This window comes from Nycticebus coucang, chromosome 16 (assembly GCF_027406575.1).
Source record: "Nycticebus coucang isolate mNycCou1 chromosome 16, mNycCou1.pri, whole genome shotgun sequence".
NCBI classification, from domain to species: Eukaryota; Metazoa; Chordata; class Mammalia; order Primates; family Lorisidae; genus Nycticebus; species Nycticebus coucang.
The window spans coordinates 76,994,733-77,010,283 of NC_069795.1; the positions used below are offsets into that span (position 1 = coordinate 76,994,733).

A 15,551-nucleotide genomic window follows, 5' to 3' on the forward strand; every position below is an offset into this window, starting at 1 on the left:
TTTGAAAGTAGAGTTTCTCATAGTTGGGGTTTTGCTGATTGTATTAATGCTGCAGTTCATCATGTTCCGCTCACTTCTTTATTTCCTTGAAATTGGCAGCTAACTGCAGAGGTATGATCAGATTCAGGTTTGATTCCTTTGACAAGACTATAGGTGATGTTATGTTCTTTTATCAGTAGGCATATAATATGTGCTTCTTTTAGCAGCATTGTTCCACATGGCCTGTTTGCTGCTTTTTGTTTTTTCATACTCCTGTTGCAGGATTTGGGTTTTGTTGTTTTGTTTCTACTTGCATGAATTTCAGTGTTTGAGGGGATACTTTGTCACTGATTTTGTTGTAAATTTGGTCTGTTATATGTTTTGGTTTTGCTGTGTAATTGTTCTGTTTTTGTTTTTAGAGACAGAGTTTCACTTTGTTGCCCTCAGTAGAGTCCTGTAATGTCACAGCTCACAGCAACCTCAAACTTTTTTAGGTTCAAGCGATTCTATTGCCTCAGCCTCCCGAGTAGCTGGGACTACAGGTGCCCACCACAATGCCCAGCTATTTTTAGAGGCAGGATCTAGCTCTGGCTCAGGCTGGTCTCGAACCTGTTAACTAAGGCAATCTACCCACCTTGGCCTCCCAAGTTGTTCTTTCTGTTTTTATGTGGGAATTGGGATAAATTTTAAAAAACTACCTTTTGGTATTTGCAATCTTCTCAGAATCAAGACTTTTTCTTTAGTTTAAGAAGCCCCTTTCCGTTTGTGGTTCTTTGTGTCTCCAAATTTGGGCTGACTTAGAATGTTTATAAAAGTTAGTAGCACTTTTACTAGACCCCAGAGATGGGAAGTTGTAAAGAGTACATTTGCTACCATCAGACCTTCTGTGATGAGAAAATTAAAAAGTGTTCAGCTATCTTAGTTTTGTTTATCAAACCTAGTTATCTGTTTCTATTATTGGTACATTTTTACTTATCCTTAATAAAATGTGAAAAAGTGTTCTTCTTGAAAGAACATCAGGGATTCTGATATTGTTCTGTTTTTTCTGCTCATACCTCTGTTTTCATGTGGAAATGGATTGAGTTGTATACACTTATGATGTGTTCACTTTTCTGAATGTATATGTCACAAAACAGTTTACATTAAATTGTTAAAAGAGTAGCCTCTCCTTTGAGGCTGGGTGCGGTGGCTCACGCCTGTAATTCTAGCATTTGGGAGGCTGAGATAGGTGGATTGCCTGAGCTGAGGAGTTTAAGACCAGGCTGAGCAAGAGCGAGACCCTGTCTCTAAAAAATAGCAGGCATTGTGGCAGGTACCTGTAATCCCAGCTACTTGGGAGGCTGAGGCAAGAGGATTGCTTGAACCCAAGAGGTTGAGGTTATTGTGAGTTGTTACACCATGGCATTTGGTAGAGGGTGACAAAATGAGATTTTGTCTCAAACAAAAACAAAACAAAACAAAACGGTAGCCCCTAGTTTGAATATACTGGGATTTGTTAAGAAGTTGTGTTCAACTTCTGCAAAACCTTTGTAATTTTATAATTTCTTAGGTGTTCACTAAAAAAAGAATGCTAAAATAACAGTATGTGATAGATGGGTACAAGTCATGTATATATTAAAATATTTGAATACTTATATGCCAACATAAAAGACTTTTGTTGAGATTTAGTATAAGTGTAGCCTTTACCAAATACAGGTTTTTCTGACATTATTTTCTCTCACTTTTCTCAGAGTTCCCAATTTTGAAATGCTGGGCTCAGTCAGAAGTAGCAGCTCCTTGTGCTTTAAAGAATAGAGATATTTGCCCGTGGAACAATATGAAGTACAAATCAGTAAGCTGATATTTTATGTTGTATTTAAATCACACTGTCTCATTAAAAACTCTGTTTCTGCCACATTTAAGGGATTACCATTTTCTAACATAGAAAGTTGTTTTTTGTTTTTAATGTTGTTTCTTTGCTGCTGATGGTAACACTATTTCCTTATTTGGGTAGAATCACAGAATTACTTGATTTGGGTGCTGAAAATTTAGGGTTAGTCCCATGCCTCATTGGTCCAGAGCTTAAATGTAGCTGATAACGCTTTAAAGTTGTGAAATGGCAAAGGGAAACAGTGGCATGTTTATCTGGTTTTCCTTTATCAATAAAAATTTATTTTTATTTAGAAATTTTTATTAATTTTTGAACAACAACATAAACTGACTTCATTATATTACATAACGTAAGCAAAAAAAAAGGAAAATAAAACTCAAAGTAGGCTGGACATGGTGGCTCATGCCTATGATGCTCGCACTCTGAGGTGGGACCATCACTTGAGCTCAGGAGTTGGAGACCAACTTGAGCAAGAGAGAGACCCCGTTTCTAAACGTAGAAAAATTAGCCAAGCATCGTGGCGCGCCCCTATAGTACCAGCTGTAGTGAGAGAGATGTGATGCCACTGCACTCTACTCGGGGCAGCTGAGCAAGACTCTGTCTCAAAACAAAAAGCCTCAAAGTACTATCATTTCAACTATGATAAAGTTGCTAGTTTTATTGTTATTTTACATATAAATTTAGACTGTTTCAGGCCATTTTAGTAGTTTTGACCTCTCCATCTTGTTTTTAGTTATTATATTGGGTATAGGCTGGTCCGAAGGTAGTGAGTTACCTCACTTGATTGTTCACAAGTAAAAGATTGAATTTCTTGTTCTACTCTTCCCCCTTCTCACTACTGCACTTGAGTATTCTTTCTTTTTTTAGAGACAAACTCTCACTTTATTGCCCTCGGTAGAGTGCTGTCGTGCCACAGCTCACATCAATGTCCAACTCCTGGGCTTAGGTGATTTTCTTGCCTCAGCCTCCCGAGTAGCTGGGACTACAGGCGCCTGCCAGAATGTCTGGCCATTTTTTTGTTGCAGTTGAGCTGGGGCTGGGTTCAAACCTGCCACCCTCGGTATATGGGGCCAGCGCTCTACCCACTGAGCCAGAGGCACTGCCCATGCACTTGAGTATTCTTAAAAAAAAAAAAAATTGGTATAGTATTAATACTTCATTAGCACCAGCTTTGTCTTAGGAGTCTACAGTTTTCTGCTTACTCTCTTTAGTTAATCTACTTCTTTTTTTTTTTCTTTATTTTATGAGACAGAGCCTCAAGCTGTTGCCCTGGGTAGAGGGCCGTGGCATCACAGCTCACAGAAACCTCCAACTCCTAGGCTTAAGGGATTCTCTTGCCTCAGCCTCTCAAGTAGCTGGGGCTATAGGTGCCCGCCACAATGCCTGGCTATTTTTTGGTTGTAGTTGTCATTGTTGTTTGGCAGGCCTGGGCTGGATTCGAACCTGCCAGCTCTGGGTTATGTGGCTGGCACTTTAGCCGCTTGAGCTACAGGCGCTGAGTCAGTTAATCTACTTCTTTTCCTCTTTTTAGAGTGCTAAATCTTTGTACAGTGTATCTCTCTCCCTCTTTTTAAAAATCCTTTGTTCCTCTTTTATGAGCTGCCTTGTGAGCTGTGTAGTATTATTGTATATGTTTTCCTTGTTCCTAATTCTCTTTAAGTACTGATTTGTTTAATTGAACAGCACAATCTCTGTCATCATTTTTACTATTTGCTTTTATAAGGAGTCAATCAGTTTGGAACAAAAATAGAATAAATTTAAAATTTAAACCAGCAGACACATAACTGTCAATCAGATGATCATAAGGTAGATGTATTCATGTGTACTATCGTGGATATTTAGATTTGAAGTAACTTCCTTGTACTTGCTTACATGTCTGTCTACCAGCTAACTCCGAAAACAGCTACTAATGGTAAAGGCTTACTACCAAGCACTGCTATTTTATATGGGAGAACCAGACAGATGGAAAGATGGATGACTGCAAATATCTTATGCAATGTAGAATTGCATAGAGATAGTAGAATAAATAGTAGATAATTGAGTACATAGCCATTGCCATATGGAACCTGAATTTTTTTTCAAATTCTAAAATATATCTGGGGAGCTGCATTTGAGTTTTTAATTTGAATGAAGCGTATGCTTAGTGTTTATTATGACTTTGAAAATTAGTAGTATGCATTGCTACAAAATAAGTAATACCCTATGAAAACATTTTGAATTCAGCTGTTTTTAAATGATATAACTTGGCCTGGCGCCCGTAGCTCGGTGGTTAGGACGCTGGCCACATACATAAGGCTGGTGGGTTCAAACCAGCCTGGGCCTACTAAACAACAATGACAACTACAACAACAACAACAAAATAGCTGGATGTTATGGCAGGTGCTTATAGTCCTAAATACTTGGGAGGCTGAGGCAAGAGAATCTCTTAAGCCCAAGAGTTGGAGCTCAGTTGCTGTGAGCTGTGACGCCATGCCACTCTACCAAGGGCAACACAGTGAGACCCTGCCTCAAAAAAAGAAAAAAAAAAAAGATGTAACTTGAAATAAAAGGTCACAATTAAGCACTTTAAATATATTTTTTAAATTTTGTATTATATTTCTTCTTTACATATACCAGAAAAATATGTGACCATTACTAAAGTGGTTTTCTATAGGTTTGTTGAAGGTGACATTTTTTGAAAGATGTTTTTCAGATAGTGCTTTGTTATGGGTTGGGTTGGTAACTTTTGTTTTTCGGGGTATGAAATTATAATTCAAGGGTGGCGCCTGTGGCTCAGTCAGTAAGGTGCCGGTCCCATATACCAAGGGTGGCAGGTTCAAACCTGGCCCCGGCCAAACTGCAACCAAAAAATAGCCGGGCGTTGTGGCGGGCACCTGTAGTCCCAGCTACTCGGGAGGCTGAGGCAAGAGAATCGCTTAAGCCCAGGAGTTGGAGGTTGCTGTGAGCTGTGTGAGGCCACGGCACTCTACCGAGGGCCATAAAGTGAGACTCTGTCTCTACAAAAAAAAAAAAAAAAAAGAAATTATAATTCAAGTATTTATAAAAAGAAACCAAAAATACAAGTATTCCTAAGTTACCTAAATTTTAATGTGTTTTTTTTTTGTTTTTTTTTTATATCTATGTGCTGCTTTATTCCAGGCAGAGCTAAGGAAGGTACAGCATCCTTTATGGAAATCTTAATCTTTTCCATATTATTATGAATTAAATGTAAACATAGTTTCATATTAATCTTTTGATGCTTAAATTGTCCCATATACAGGAGGAGCTTGTTTAGGTTGACTTCTGAACCCTCTTGACATGAACCTAGTCATATTTATTGCCTTCCTGACCTCTGGTAGGTCAAGGTGTGATAAGTTCATCTTGCACATTTCCTGCCTGTCCCCCTCTGGGAGTAACTATTTCTCCAAATTATCTTTTTTCCTTTCTGTAAGAAGTAGTATTTAGTGACCACATTCTGCATACTACTAAATTTGCCTTTTTTCTATTTTTCTGGGCCTTTTCAAAGTCAGAGTTTTTTTTCCTTCCTCAGTAGATAGATTTTTAAAAATAAAATCCATCACAAGTTTATACTTATATTTCCAATTCAAATTCAGAACTATAGGATTTTTATTTAACTTCACTGTTCATAAATCTGCTTGATCTTTTCAAAGATTATAACAAATTATCAACAATATAGATATAATTGCTAATTTAACTTACTACATTACATATAAAATAATGCCCCCCTAACAATATGTGTATCATATATACATTTGGGTTCTAAATATTTTAGGGAAACTCTAATGCATTATTTAAATTTTAATGTTTTTAAAAGCTTATTTTTAAACCATACAGTTTCCCAGTTTTTAGTTGAATCCCTTTTTTTTCAAAGCCAAATAGAAACTTAGTTGAACATAAGAGACCTGTTGCCTTGATAATTATGGTAAAGGTCATATTCAGTGGTTCAATTTGTAACAGACTTTTAAAGGCTACTTTGGGAGAGAAAACAAAACAGGAATGAAAGGATAACTCAGTTTTATTATTACTATTTTTTTTTGGAGACAGAGTCTCACTACACCCTTGACGGGGTGCTATGGCGTCACAGCTCACAACAACCTCCAACTCTTGGGCCCAAGCAATTCTCCTGCCTCAGCCTCCCCAGCAGCTGGGACTATAGGCGCCCACCACAATGCCTGGCTATTTTTTGTTGCAGTTTGGCCGGGGCCGCATTTAAACCCGCCACCCTCGGTATTTGGGGCCAGCGCCCTGCCCACTGAGCTACAGGCACCACCCTATTATTACTATTTTTTTTTGTAGAGACAGAGTCTCACTTTACTGCCCTTGGTAGAGTGCCGTGGCGTCACACAGCTCACAGCAACCTCCAGCTCTTGGGCTTACGTGATTCTCTTGCCTCAGCCTCCTGAGCAGCTGGGACTACAGGCGCCCGCCACAACGCCGGCTATTTTTTTGTTGCAGTTTGGCCGGGGCTGGGTTTGAACCCACTACCCTCTGCATATGGGACCGGTGCCCTACTCACTGAGCCACAGGCGCCGCCTATTATTACTATTTTTTTAAGACAGAATCTCACTTTGTCATCCTTGGTAGAGTGTCCAAGTTATAGCTCACAGTAACCACAAACTCTTGGGCTCAAGTGATCCTCTTGCCTCAGCCTCTCGAGTAGCTGGGATTATATACAGGTGCCCACCCCAATGCCCGGCTATTTTTAGAGACCGGGTTTTACTCTTCCGCAGGCTGGTCTCCAAATCCTGAGCTCAAGCAGTCCACCTATTCTCCTGCCTTACCCTCTCAAGCAGTAGGCCATGCATGGCTAACTTTTTAATTTTTCGGTACAGGTTCTCACTATGTTGCCCAGGTTGGTTTTGAATGCGTGGCCTAACAGGATCCTCCTGCCTCAGCCTGTGAAAGTGCTGGGATTATAGGCATGAGCCACTGTACCTGACCTCAGATAAAGCTTTTCTTAAAATAATATACATAAATTTATATATAATAGTAGAAGTCAGAATGAATGAGAATTAATTATTGTAGGAATTGAGTTTGATTCTGTAACAGTAAATAAAATTCTGCATCCAGAATAGTCATTTGAACAATAATGTTATATGTAGTGTAGCATTGGCTAAAAGATATTTAAAAGAAAAAGGAAAGAGCTAAGTGCAATGGCTTGTGCCTGTAATCCCAGCTTCTGGGGAGGCTGAAGCAGGAGGATTACTTGAGCCCAGAAGTTCAAGACCAGCCTGGACAACATAGCAAGATCTTATCTCAAAAAAAAAAAAAATACAACAGAAAGAAAAAGATCAAAGTAATGGTGGTCTTCCTTTATGATGTGCATTTTAAATGTTTCTAACTTGTTTATTCCTCTTTCCCCCTAGGTATATAAGAATGTGACTCTACAGGTTCCAGTGGGACTGACTATACATACTTCTTTAGTATGTTCTGTAACTCTGCTCATTACAATCCTGTGTTCTACTTTGATTCTTGTAGCTGTTTTCAAATATGGTCATTTTTCTTTGTAAGTTTTATGCAGTTAAATGCTTTCTGTAAATCTAAATAAGACATATTAATTTGTGGCTAGAGGTGTTCTAGAACTTATCATTTCTTTTGTCTATTTGTGGCTGAAATTATGTTTACCAGAGGAAATTTTGGAGCATTCTTAGCTAATTCCAAAATTTAGTGCTCTATTGTATAGATGCCTTATAATCGGCAAGCATCAAGTAGAAATAGAGGAAACTTAATTCTGTTGAATTAATAAATATTTTGTGAGAAGTTGATTTTATCTTCATTTGGGATAAAAAAATGAGTTCTTTTTTTTTTTTTTTGTAGAGACGGAGTCTCACTGTACCGCCCTCGGTAGAGTGCCGTGGCGTCACATGGCTCACAGCAACTTCTAACTCTTGGGCTTATGCAATTCTCTTGCCTCAGCCTCCTGAGCAGCTGGGACTACAGGCGGAAAAATGAGTTCTTTATGTAATAGAAACACATTATTCCCATTTTGTGAATAGAAACCTTTCAATTTAAGCTGAAATAAAAATTGAGAAAACCGGGTGGCGCCTGTGGCTCAGTTGGTAAGGCGCCGGCACTATATACCGAGGGTAGTGGGTTCAAACCCGGCCCCGGCTGAACTGCAACCAAAAAATAGCCGGGTGTCGTGGCGGGCGCCTGTAGTCCCAGCTACTCAGGAGACTGAGGCAAGAGAATCGCTTAAGCCCAGGAGTTGGAGGTTGCTGTGAGCTGTGACGTCATGGCACTCTACCGAGGGCCATAAAGTGAGACTCTGTCTCTACAAAAAAAAAAAAAAAAAAAAAAACAACAAATTTGAGAAAACCGGACGGCTCCTGTGGCTCAAAGGAGTAGGGCGCTGGCCCCATATGCTGGAGGTGGCGGGTTCAAACCCAGCCCCTCCCAAAAACTACAAAAAAAAAAAAAAAAAAAAAATTTGAGGAAACCATTATAAGTAAGAACAAAACAATTTGCATGAAAATAAGTTTTATTTAAATGTTGATTTCATGAGAACTGTTAAAGCCATTTTCCCCATAGTTTTGAAGAAAATCATTAAGGTAGGACAGCTAAGAAATTATTAATACCAAAATTGATTATTCCTTAAAGGCCAGGGTGCAGTAAGATCATAGCTTACTGCAGCCTCGAACTCCTAAGCTCAAGTGATCCTCCTGCCTCAGCCTCTTGTAAAGCTAGGACTGTAGGCATGTGCCACCCTATCCAGATAATTTTTCTATTTTTTAATAGAGATGGGGGTCTTGCTGTGTTACCCAGACTGGACTCACAGATCCTTCCATCTTGGCCTCCCCGTGTGCTGGGATTACAGGGATGAGCCATGCCTGCCAGCTTTGTTTCCTGCTCATGTTTTCTAGCTCCTGTCTTATTTTCCTTAATCATTTAAATAAACTTATTTTATATAGTATATTCTGTAACCAGTAATTCCAATATCTAAACTCCAGATGGGCTCCATTATTTTCTTTGTAGTTTCTGTTGACTCACTCATTGTGGCTTATTTCCTCAGGTAATATATTATGTTTTGGGTGCTCATATTGGGCTTTGAGAATTCTTATGTGTGGATCTGTGGAATCTTTTGAGGCCTGGGTTGAGAGTGCACTTGTTCAGTGAGGATTTGTATTTGTTTCTTCTAGGCCCCCAAGTACTACCAGAAAGTAGAACTGTTTTCTTTTTTTTTTTTTTTTTTGGCCGGGGCTGGGTTTGAACCCGCCACCTCCAGCATATGGGACCAGCACCCTACTCCTTGAGCCACAGGCGCCGCCCAGAACTGTTTTCTTGATAAATTTGAACTTTCAAACCCTTATGAGGAAAAATTGGCGGTTATTTTTAGGGAATTGTTTTTTTTCCCTGTCCACACCAGTCCGGGCTAAAGCAGTCAAGAATGTTGTATATATCTCCCTGGGCTGTTACAGGCGATTTTTTCTTTTCTAGTCTATTCTTGAAGGGGATAGCCCTTTAAGTTTTCTTGCTATGCAGGATGACAGTCCCAGGACCCAAAGCGTTATCTTCTGTCTCTTGTGCAGCCCCTAAAACCCTAGAAATTTCTGGGATAAGTAGGTACTTTCAACACAATTAGGGCTTCACTATCCTGCTTCCCACTCTATTTCCTGCTCCTTCTTTGAGTTGACTATGGAGTTGGGAAGACTACCGGAAGCATTTTCTTTTCATCCTTGCAAGCTTAGTTATTAGTTATACCTTTGAAAGAATATTCTACTTTAACCAGTGTTTGTTTTTGTTTCTGTTTTTTGAGACAGGGTCCTGCTTTGTTGCCTGGGCTGGAGTGCAGTAGTGTCGTCATAGCTCACTGCAACTACAAACTCCTAGGCTCAAATGATCTTCCTGCCTCACCCTACTAAGCAGCTGGGACTACAGGTGTGCACCAGCACGCCCAGCTAATTTTTTCTATTTTTGATAGACACAGACTTTTGCTCTTGCTCACCCTGCTCTTTGCACTTCTCATCTCAAGTGATCCTCCCACCTTGGCCTCCCAGAGTGCTGGGATTACAGGAATGACCCACCATGCCTGGCTATCGAGTGTTTCTGTGTTTAATAATGAGAGCACTTCTCAGATTATCTAATAGTGTGCCATGTTGCTCTTGATACCTTTCTCTTCTCTACCATCCATATTAGTTGAGCTTTTGCTTTGTTTCCAGAGATAAGTACAATCTGGCCAACTCTCTGTTTCCAATTCTATCACCTAATGATTATTGCCTCTCTAGTTTATTTCCCTTCTGTTCTTGCATTCTCCACATTGTGAAGTATAAACGGGTTACTTCCCTGCTTAAACCGCTTTAATGGCTTCTTGGAATAAAGTGTTCTTTTCTTACCATAGTATTCAAGATCCTTCATGACCTAAATTTTGTATGCTCTCGCATTTTTTTTTATGCTATCCTGTTCTTGCACTAAGCCCTAGCTGCATCGGCCTTTTTTTTTTTTTTTGAGACAGAGCCTCAAGCTGTCACCCTCAAGTGCTATAGCATCACAGCTCACAGCAACCTCCAACTCCTGGGCTTAAGCAAGTCTCCTGCCTCTGCCTCCCAAGTAGCTGGGACTACAGGCACCCAACACAATGCCCTGCTATTTTTTGGTTGCAGCCATTCTTGTCTGGTGGCCCGGGCTGGATTTGAACCCGCCAGCTCAGGTGTATGTGGTTGGCGCCTACCCAGGCCTTCTTAACTAACCATAGCAAGCCCCCTTTTCCCTTCTCCTGCCTCTCAGGCTTTCCCTTGGATGCTTCTCATTGTATTTTCTTTCTGTTATTTGAGTAAATGTTACTTCCTTAAAGAGGCATTTTCTGGCTGCTCTATCCAAAATACTCTCCCTGAGTTTTTTCCTCATACCAAATGGCACGATTTTAATTATTGTGTTTTCATGTTTGTAACCTTTAGAAATGCTAGGTGGATTATGTTCACCCTTGTATTCCTGATAATAGATCCTCAAACATTTGCAGAATAAGTAAAAGCATTGGTGAACTCCTCCAGGGCTGAAACAGAGAGGCCTTAATTTAGAAGGAAGTGGGACTTAATTTAGCAGAATTATAGTAAGAGTTTTGGAAGCAAAAAAAAAAAAAAAATAGCAAAATGGATAATGGATGAATTCCCAGAAACAAATGTCCTGGAGCAGAGCTATAATAACAGCAATCGTTTGTCAGCAACTTCGTTTGCAAAAACCTGACTGGAGAAAATGCTGTATTAAATGAGGAACTGGCTGTCCTCCTCAATACAACGACTACCAGAAAGAGCAGGGATCATCATCAGTAAACTACAATTCCCAGCAGCCTCGGCACGAGACCGCCCATTGAGAGGTGGTGCTGGTCTCCGCCCCGGGGAGCTCCAGGCTTGGGGCGGGGAGAGGCGGTGCTCTGGCCCCGCCCTCCCGCTCCACGCCGTAGCCCTCCCCCAGGGTTGTGGCCGCGCGCAGCGGCGGCGGTTGTTCCGCTTCCCCTCCAGCCCGGGCCGTCGCCATTGCCGAAGGCTCCCTCCCCTCCCTCCTGGCGGCCGCTGGGTTCCGCTGCCGCTCGGCCTAGCGGTAGCAGCGGCTGTGCTCCAGCGCGGCTCCTCTTCCCGCCCTACTTCCCCTTCCCTGCCCTCCCTTCCCCGCGCCGCGCGCTTGCCCTGGGCGGCTCCGCAGTCCGCCGGGAGCTCGGGCTGAGGCGGGGCTCTTTCCTCGCCAGGGGTAAGTAGGCACAGGCCCTCTCGCCTGGGACGCGCGCGGGCCGTCTCCCCTTTCTCCTTCCTTCTCCGCGGCCTGGCCCGGCGGGGAGCGGCCCGGGACAGCCGACCTAGTCGGCGCCGGGCCGGGAAGCCGCCACCTGCGTTCTTGGAGCCGCGCTCCTGGGGCGGTGGCTCATTGTCTGCTCCCTAGGGCTGTTTTCTTCCCCGGCTTTAGCCCGAAATGGGAAGCTTGTTGGGCTGGTGAGCTCTAACTCTTCCTGGACCCAGCCCTGCCCTGAACCGTGCCGCCCCACGGGCTCTGCCCTCTCCCGGTCTTCCTTGCCCTCGCCTTTCAGCGTCTTCCTTTTCTTCGTTTACTTTAAGGCTGGACCAAATCTCTCGGATTTAGTTTCTTGATTTTTCCTTTCACGGATTTTGTTTCTCCTCTCGCTGATTCTCGGCTCCTCCTCGCCAGCTTTCTTTCGTTCACCCCGCAATTTCGTTGTCCCGGAATATCGTTTCGAGTACCTGAACTCTTTTTCTCAACTCCAGGCTGTAACCTCTTTCCCATATTCCACACTGGGAGACACGTATAGTTTTCCAGGGAGTTGAGGGCCACCGCTTAAGCGGAGAACTTTCAGACCTTTCAGTTCTTGTTTGATTTTTAGCCAGGACGTGAATATTTGCTTCTCTAGGTAACGTACGTGAAGTTAAGATTCGTTTTTCAGCATATTTGTCTTTCTTTGAAGCAGACACGCAAAACGTTGCCAGTGGACTCAACCTTTTGACTAATTCTTTAAAGTCATCCAGGAACTGAAGCGTGCACTTGCCATTGTCAGTTGGTGTGAGATTGTTCCCGTCCTTGTATCTAAATTTTAATGGGAATATTCTCTGGACAGTGTGAGTGTGATTTGTTTCTCCTCAGATAACCAACTCCCATTGATATTGCCAGTTTACAAGTGCTCTGTAGTTTTCTTAATTTTCTTTATTAACATTTGGAGAAAGGCAAAATGGTTAGGCCTAGAATTAGATTACGAAGACCTGTGTTTTGGATCACGGTTGTGCGCGTCACATTTTTCCCCCTGCTGTGTTTGACTCTTCCGCTCTTATAAGTAGGCAGGATATTGAAATGTACAAGAATTCACTCTGGGGGTTTTGTTTTTGTAGGATTGTTCAAGAGAATAACGTTCAATAAAATAAGATTGGGATACAGGCTAAGAATAATAATTTTTCAAGCAGGTTAAAACTTGTTAACTTTACCAGAAGCTCTGTGGCATTTGTAAAACATGTTCATGTTCATATATATGTGTTAATCTAAGAAAAGCCTTTTTCATGATCTGCTAGGAATATTGATTTAAGACAATTCTTTCTGTCATCTTCAGCTTTTTTTTTTTTGCGGTTTTTGGCCAGGGCTGGGTTTGAACCCACCACCTCCGGCATATGGGGCCAGCATCCTACTCCTTTGAGCCACAGGCACTGCCCATCTTCAGCTTTTATATATAGTTATTAATTAGCCAGGAACACTGATTTGCATTTACTTTATGGGAACTAAACCTCAAGTTTTTTACCTATGGAATTTGTAGGCCTTAAATCAACTTTTAGGTTTTGGTGAAGGAGGTTAACCTAAATTTGGTGTATTTTGTGTTACCTTTCCCTCTAGCAGGTCCTGGAAAAAAAAAAAGGCTTAGTACTCATTTTCAATACTGTCATCATTTGGTAGTATCAGTTGTCCTTAATTTAACCGATATCTTACTGGCTTGAGGGATTATGATGTAGAAATGTTGGGATGTGAAACTTGGTCTTTTGATATCATCTTCTCTGCCAGTTCTTTCTGTAAGCAGATGTTTTTATTAAGGAAGAGTTCCTAGGTAGTTAGTTCACTTCTCTCAGGACCTTGATTCATGGTTTACTGTAGTTCAGAGAGAGAGTTATTCTTCTCAATTTAGTGACACTTAATACTGACCCTACAGACCCAAATTCATAAAGTAACCTGTTTGTAGTTAGCGTACATCTACTAAACAATTGAATAGGGGGTTCTCTGATTTTTATGATGGGCAGGTTTCCAAGTAAATGTGGTTAACTATTTCTTTTCAAGTTATACTTTCTACAAGAGAGAACTTAGAACTTGTTCAGATAGCTAAGGATAAACTTTGAGTTACTGTAGGTACTGTTAAATATTTCTATCTTTATCAGTATTGGCTATTATAATAATATTTGAGTACATTTCTTTTGGCTTTCTGAATTTTCTACTTTTGATAAAAACTTCAAATTCAGTTGTCTTCAGGATTTTGATCAATTCTCACAAGCCCTTCCAGTTATTAGAGGGTTAAATATTGTATTTCCAGACTAATTAGAGGGACGGTGTTAAGTTACTACAGATTGTGCCTTGAAGTTCTTCCTTGTATACTTGTGCCCTGTTCCAGCAAAAAGGGAAAGGGAAAAAATAATGGCCATTGCCCTCAAGAAACACTGCTTTTTTTTTTCTTTGATAATTGAGTTTCATTACTTCTTCACCGCTTAGGTTCACAGACCTGGTTAAGAGTAGTCAGTCTGAAAATTCACTCAGGCACATTAGGGCTTATTACATGTATCCCAAATGGTTAGGAGCTAGAGTCCTAGGTTTGATTCTGGCTTCTCTACTTTACCCTGGGTAAGATACGAGATTTGAAGACCTGTTTTTTTTTTTTTTATCTATAAGGTAGGGATCATAATAACAATACCAATATTGTTGCGTTATGTAGATCAAATGGGAGAATTCGGGTAAAGTATTTAGCAAGTGCAATGCTTAATAAACATTAGTTAGTAGTCTCCCCTAGAATGTAGAATGGATACACCTAAACTTAAATTTAAAACTGCTTTTTGAAAGAGGTTCGGATCAGATCAAAGTTTCTGAGGCCATAACTAAAGTTAAAATTATTTTTCAGAAGAATAAAATGAGTTTTCAAGAAAAAAATAGTTTCACTACTGATTAAAACAGAGTTTGGGAATGCATATTTAGCGGATTTTGCAAGTATGCATATTCTTCATGGAAAACTTGAAAAATAGAGAATATTAAGATAGAAATCACCTTAGTTTTGGCCAGCAAAGATAGCCATCATAACAGTCTAGACAGTGGGTTTTTCCCCCTTATTTTGAAATTAAATTTGAAAAACAGTACATGTTTATTATAAAAGGTTCAAACAAGTTCATCAAAATTTATAGTGAGAACCAGCTGTGGTGGCTTGCACCTGCAATCCTAAGGTTTTGGGAAGATTGAGGCCAGGAGTCCCAGGTGAGTCTGGACAAGATAGTGAGATCCCTGTCTCTACTAAGAAAGATTCCTTTGAGGCCAGGAATTAGAGAATTAAGCTATGATGATGCTGTTGTACTCTCCCACCTGAGTGACAAGAGTAAGAACTTGTGTTAAAAAAAAAAAGTGTAAAAAGTTAAAATTACTCTTTCCTTACTTTATCTGTCCTATTCTTTAGTGTCATCTATCCGCTGTAAATAGTTTCATGTATTAAACTAGAAATTGTGTTTTTGCACTGATTTTAAAATAAAAGATCTGATAGTTATGTATTTTTCATGCCAGGGTGGCCATAAAGTTCATGTGCAGTTTAAAATAGTGTGCAATTTAAAATTGCACATGAAATTTATGGACACCTTGTATAATGGTGCCTCATCTTTTTAATAGTCATGAGATACTATATTATATAGTAGTACTTTATAATAAACTATTCATGGTAATTTATGTAATTTCTAATTTTGAGCAATAAAACTAAACCTTTAATGTTTTTCCTTATATGTGTATCTTTGTGTACATGCATATGTATGTAAACATTTCCACAGGAAGTATTTTTAAAGCATGTATTTAGATTTTGATTGATGCTAAACTAATTTCCCAAAAGACTTCACTAGTCTGTATTTCCTTATTTTATTTTATTTTTTGAGACAGAATCTCACTTTGTTGCCTGTGGTAGAGTTTCATGGCATCATTGCTCACAGCAACTCAAACTCTTGGGCTCAGGAGAACCTACTCCCTTTAGCCTCTTGAGTAGCTGGGC

General features: G+C 40.3%; 2 protein-coding genes across 5 annotated transcripts in view; both read left to right on the forward strand.

The window, feature by feature from the left end:
• The window catches only part of PIGX (phosphatidylinositol glycan anchor biosynthesis class X), a 37,219-nt gene extending 28,262 nt beyond the window's left edge, over positions 1–8,957 (forward strand). For 2 of the 3 annotated variants that reach the window (XM_053565067.1, XM_053565068.1), the window contains 2 exons: positions 1,710–1,810; positions 7,216–7,614. In XM_053565067.1, the coding sequence (XP_053421042.1) occupies positions 1,710–1,810; positions 7,216–7,359 (245 nt within the window). In that variant the 3' untranslated portion in view covers positions 7,360–7,614. Of the gene's footprint in view, positions 1–1,709; positions 1,811–7,215; positions 7,615–8,587 lie in introns of those variants that run through there. The other variant, XM_053565066.1, reaches the window with a different exon arrangement.
• The window catches only part of PAK2 (p21 (RAC1) activated kinase 2), a 129,226-nt gene continuing 120,903 nt past the window's right edge, over positions 7,229–15,551 (forward strand). Inside the window, exon 1 of one of the 2 annotated variants that reach the window (XM_053565058.1) lies at positions 7,229–7,355. The gene's annotated coding sequence lies outside the window, so the exon portion shown is untranslated. Of the gene's footprint in view, positions 7,356–11,252; positions 11,531–15,551 lie in introns of those variants that run through there. The other variant, XM_053565057.1, reaches the window with a different exon arrangement.